At 43.6% G+C, this 3,747-nt stretch overlaps 1 protein-coding gene across 1 annotated transcript; it reads left to right on the top strand.

The window, feature by feature from the left end:
- Window positions 1-745: 745 nt before the first annotated feature.
- LOC142831910 (olfactory receptor 1D2-like) lies at window positions 746-1,684 on the top strand. Its single transcript, XM_075942332.1, has one exon. It carries the CDS (start codon window positions 746-748, stop codon window positions 1,682-1,684), a length of 939 nt encoding a protein of 312 aa, XP_075798447.1.
- The last annotated feature ends 2,063 nt before the right edge of the window (window positions 1,685-3,747 follow it).

The raw sequence follows: 3,747 nt of genomic DNA, 5'->3' as shown, positions 1-3,747 counted from the left end.
AGAACCTGCCTCAAAAAAAAAAAAAACAAATATTGAGTTACTCGATATTTTTTAAATGGCAATAAATTATAATATTAACTTAAGGAATGTTTCCCCATCACATTAAGTGGATAAGGATAATTGGATAAAATGAAAATAGGAACACAAAACGTTCCAAGGAGGTTGTATTTGGTTGGGGGAAATTATGGTATGATTTTCCATCATTTTGAGGCACTGTGGGGGTGAGGATCATTATACAGTTGGGCCTGGAGCTCATAACTAAAGCTCCAACCTAGCACACACAGACACTGGATTCAATCTGGGTCTGAGATTATTTTTAGGAATGGGGGAAACAAAGTCTTGTTATGTTGTTAAAGCTGCCTTTAACCTCCTAGGCTCAAGTTATGATCCTCCGCCTCTTGAGTAGCCAAGACTATGGGCAAGTGCCATCACACCTAGCTCTAAGACCCTTTTTGAAATACTTATTTATTTATTAGGTATACAGTATTCTGTCTATATGCTTGCCTGCGCCCCAGAAGAGGGCATATGATCTCACTCTAGATGGTTGTGAGCCACCATGTGGTTGCTGGGAATGGAACTCAGCGTCTCTGGAAAAAGAGTCAACACTCTTGACCTCTGAGCCATCTCTCCAGCCCAAGATACTTTTAATACTAAGAAAGCAGTTATTTTTGTTTATGTTCATTCTCCATCTAATTAAGAGCAATTGTAAGTATTTCTTGGTGCTCACATTGCAGAAATTTGGGAAATGGATAGAAGCAACCAGAGCAGAGACTCTGAGTTCCTACTCCTGGGACTCTCAGAGGTTCCTGAGCATCAGCGCATCCTGTTTGGGACGTTTCTGTCCATGTACATGGTCACAGTGGTGGGGAATGTGCTCATCATCCTGGCCATTGGCTCTGACTCACACCTGCACACTCCCATGTACTTTTTCCTGGCCAACCTCTCCTTCACTGACCTCTTCTTTGTCACCAACACAATCCCCAAGACGCTGGTGAACCTTCAGTCCCAGAACAAAGCCATCTCCTACACAGGATGCCTGACTCAGCTCTACTTCCTGGTGTCTCTGGTAGCCTTGGACAACCTCATCCTCGCTGTAATGGCTTATGATCGGTACGTGGCCATCTGCCGTCCCCTCCATTATACAACTGCCATGAGCCCTAAGCTCTGTATCTTGCTCCTCATCCTGTGCTGGGCCCTATCTGTCCTCTATGGCCTCATCCACACCATCCTCATGACCAAGGTAACCTTCTGTGGGTCTCGGAAAATCCACTACATCTTCTGTGAAATGTACGTCCTGCTCAGGCTTGCATGCTCTGACACCCGCATCAATCACATGGTACTGGTCATTACAGGCTGCTTCATCTTCCTTGCTCCTTTAGGATTCATAATCATATCCTATATCTGGATTGTCAGAGCTATCCTCAGAATTCCCTCAGCCTCTAGCAAGCACAAAGCCTTTTCCACCTGTTCATCCCATCTGGCTGTGGTGGCCCTCTTCTACGGGACACTTGGTATGGTTTATCTGCAGCCCCTACACACCTACTCCATGAAAGACTCGGTAGCCACAGTGATGTACGCAGTGGTCACCCCCATGATGAACCCTTTCATCTACAGCCTGAGGAACAAGGATATGCATGGGGCTCTGGGAAGACTTCTAAGGAAGCCGATTCAGAGGTTAACATGAGGGTTGTTTTGGAAAAGGGGAATGAAGTGGACTATGTATATCCTTCAACATGTTCAAAGCATCATCCTATGGGTTATGCAGAGGTGTTTGGACACATCTCTGGCTCTGAATGAACCTATGTGGTGATGGAAAGACATGTAAGTACTTCACCTTGCATCTCACCAGTTTTGGTAATACATAAGATCACGCTAATGCCAATACTAGAATATCGCAGGGTTGAGTTTTACAATGTGCCTGGCCATAGGAGCACATTCTCAGCCTTATCCAGATATACCCAGTTATGATATAGAGACATCTCTCATATCTCAAATACATCAAATGCACAAGTAGCAATTAGTGACTGATTAGAAGGCTATGGTGATTTGGAAGAAATCCTTTAGAGATGAGTGAACAGAGCCAGTAGGGTTTAAGACTGAAGAAAGCAAGGTTCAGTTGATGTAGTTACTCTGTTATTCACCAACACATTTTACTGGGACTGGCTGAGTGTCTCTTAATACCTTCAAACTGGGAAGCAAGCATGAATGTGGAGTTTATAGCCAATTGTGATCAATGGGTAACATTGCACATAAATGAATCTAACTCATCCGTTGAAATGCAATGTTTGCCATGTTGATTTAAAGGTGAGTATCTCTGTCTGTTTAAAATAAAAATTCTAGGGCTGGAGAAATGACTCAGCAGTTAAGAGCACCTGCTGCTCTTACAGAGGAGTAGGTTAGATTCCCACATGACCACTCACGACCCCGGTTCCAGGAAATCCAACAGTCCCTTCTGATCTTTGTGGGAACTAGGCACAGATATACACTCAGAATCTCTCACTGGGCTGGATGATGAAGGAATTTTCCTGTCATGTATGTTGCTACAGCCACATCTGATGGGAACAACAAAAGTTGTAAAGCCAGCACAGCTGCTTGGCAAAGATCCAGCAAAGCCGAGCCACATGATGGACACCGTGCCTCTTTTAGTTTTGATCCCCGCTTGTTGCATGCTTAGGGGCTTTTAATATTTGTACAATTTAGAGATATTGGATTTGATGAAATTTTTTATGAATCATTCGTGCCTTCTCCCAGGAGTACTGCTCCTAAGTTTCCCCAGGGAAGTCCCCAGCATAATACTCCTCCCACTGTCAGGGAGCTATTCTTATCCACTTGAAGATAGTCCTTACACCTTGGAGGCTGTGACACATAAAGAACCAGAAGTCTCTTTATGAGGCTCTGAGATAGTCTTAAAGCACATGCCCTGTACTTACTCAGGAAGAAGATAATCAAAGCAAAGTGAACTCAGATTTGCTGGGCTAGAGGAGTTGGCTGCAGGTCAGATCACAACCTCTTCCACTGTACACTCAGGCGATCATGCGGCATGTACAGCAGCAAAGTCAGATTAGCTGAAGTGACCTCTGCCCTACACGGGGACGTATGCTGATGGACGAAGAATGGAGTGGGAAGGTGGTAAGAGAAAAGTTAGCACATGCTAACTGAGAACAGACTGTCATGCGACTCTAGATTCTTAAAATTTGGGTGATGGGATTGATGAGTAAAAATGATTATAAAGGATAACTCTGTTTAGCAATGATGACTAAACAGGGGAAATGATTGTAAAAGATAACTGTTCTGTCATGGTTTATCAATGATGACTAAACTTATGACCCCAGATATGCAAGAAAAAATATGTCTGAAAACAAAAATGATATGATCTGTGGTTTGGAACAACATGAATCTATCCCAGATTACTTAATTCTGTATAAATAAAAAAGTCAGACTGCATAATTGTTGCCACCACCGTGACCTAGCTCACTTCTTCCTTCGCCTATCCCTTGCCTCCTCTGTGGAATCTGTCAATCACCGGGCACACCCCCAGTGGTCAGTCTGTAAAGACAGAGACAAATGACTCCTTCTTTTATATTGCACTCACCAATGTGAAGCGATGGAGATCTTGAGGAACCAAGGACACGTGGCAACAGACAGAATGAAACGACATTCCAGCAACCATCTTTATGCTTGTTTAGCCATTAAATGTCCCCCCAGAAGATCACATTAAAGACTTGCATCATCAGTGTTCAACCTCAG

This window comes from Microtus pennsylvanicus, chromosome 11 (genome assembly GCF_037038515.1).
Source record: "Microtus pennsylvanicus isolate mMicPen1 chromosome 11, mMicPen1.hap1, whole genome shotgun sequence".
Classification (NCBI taxonomy): Eukaryota; Metazoa; Chordata; class Mammalia; order Rodentia; family Cricetidae; genus Microtus; species Microtus pennsylvanicus.
This window is presented reverse-complemented; position numbering and strand designations above follow the sequence as displayed.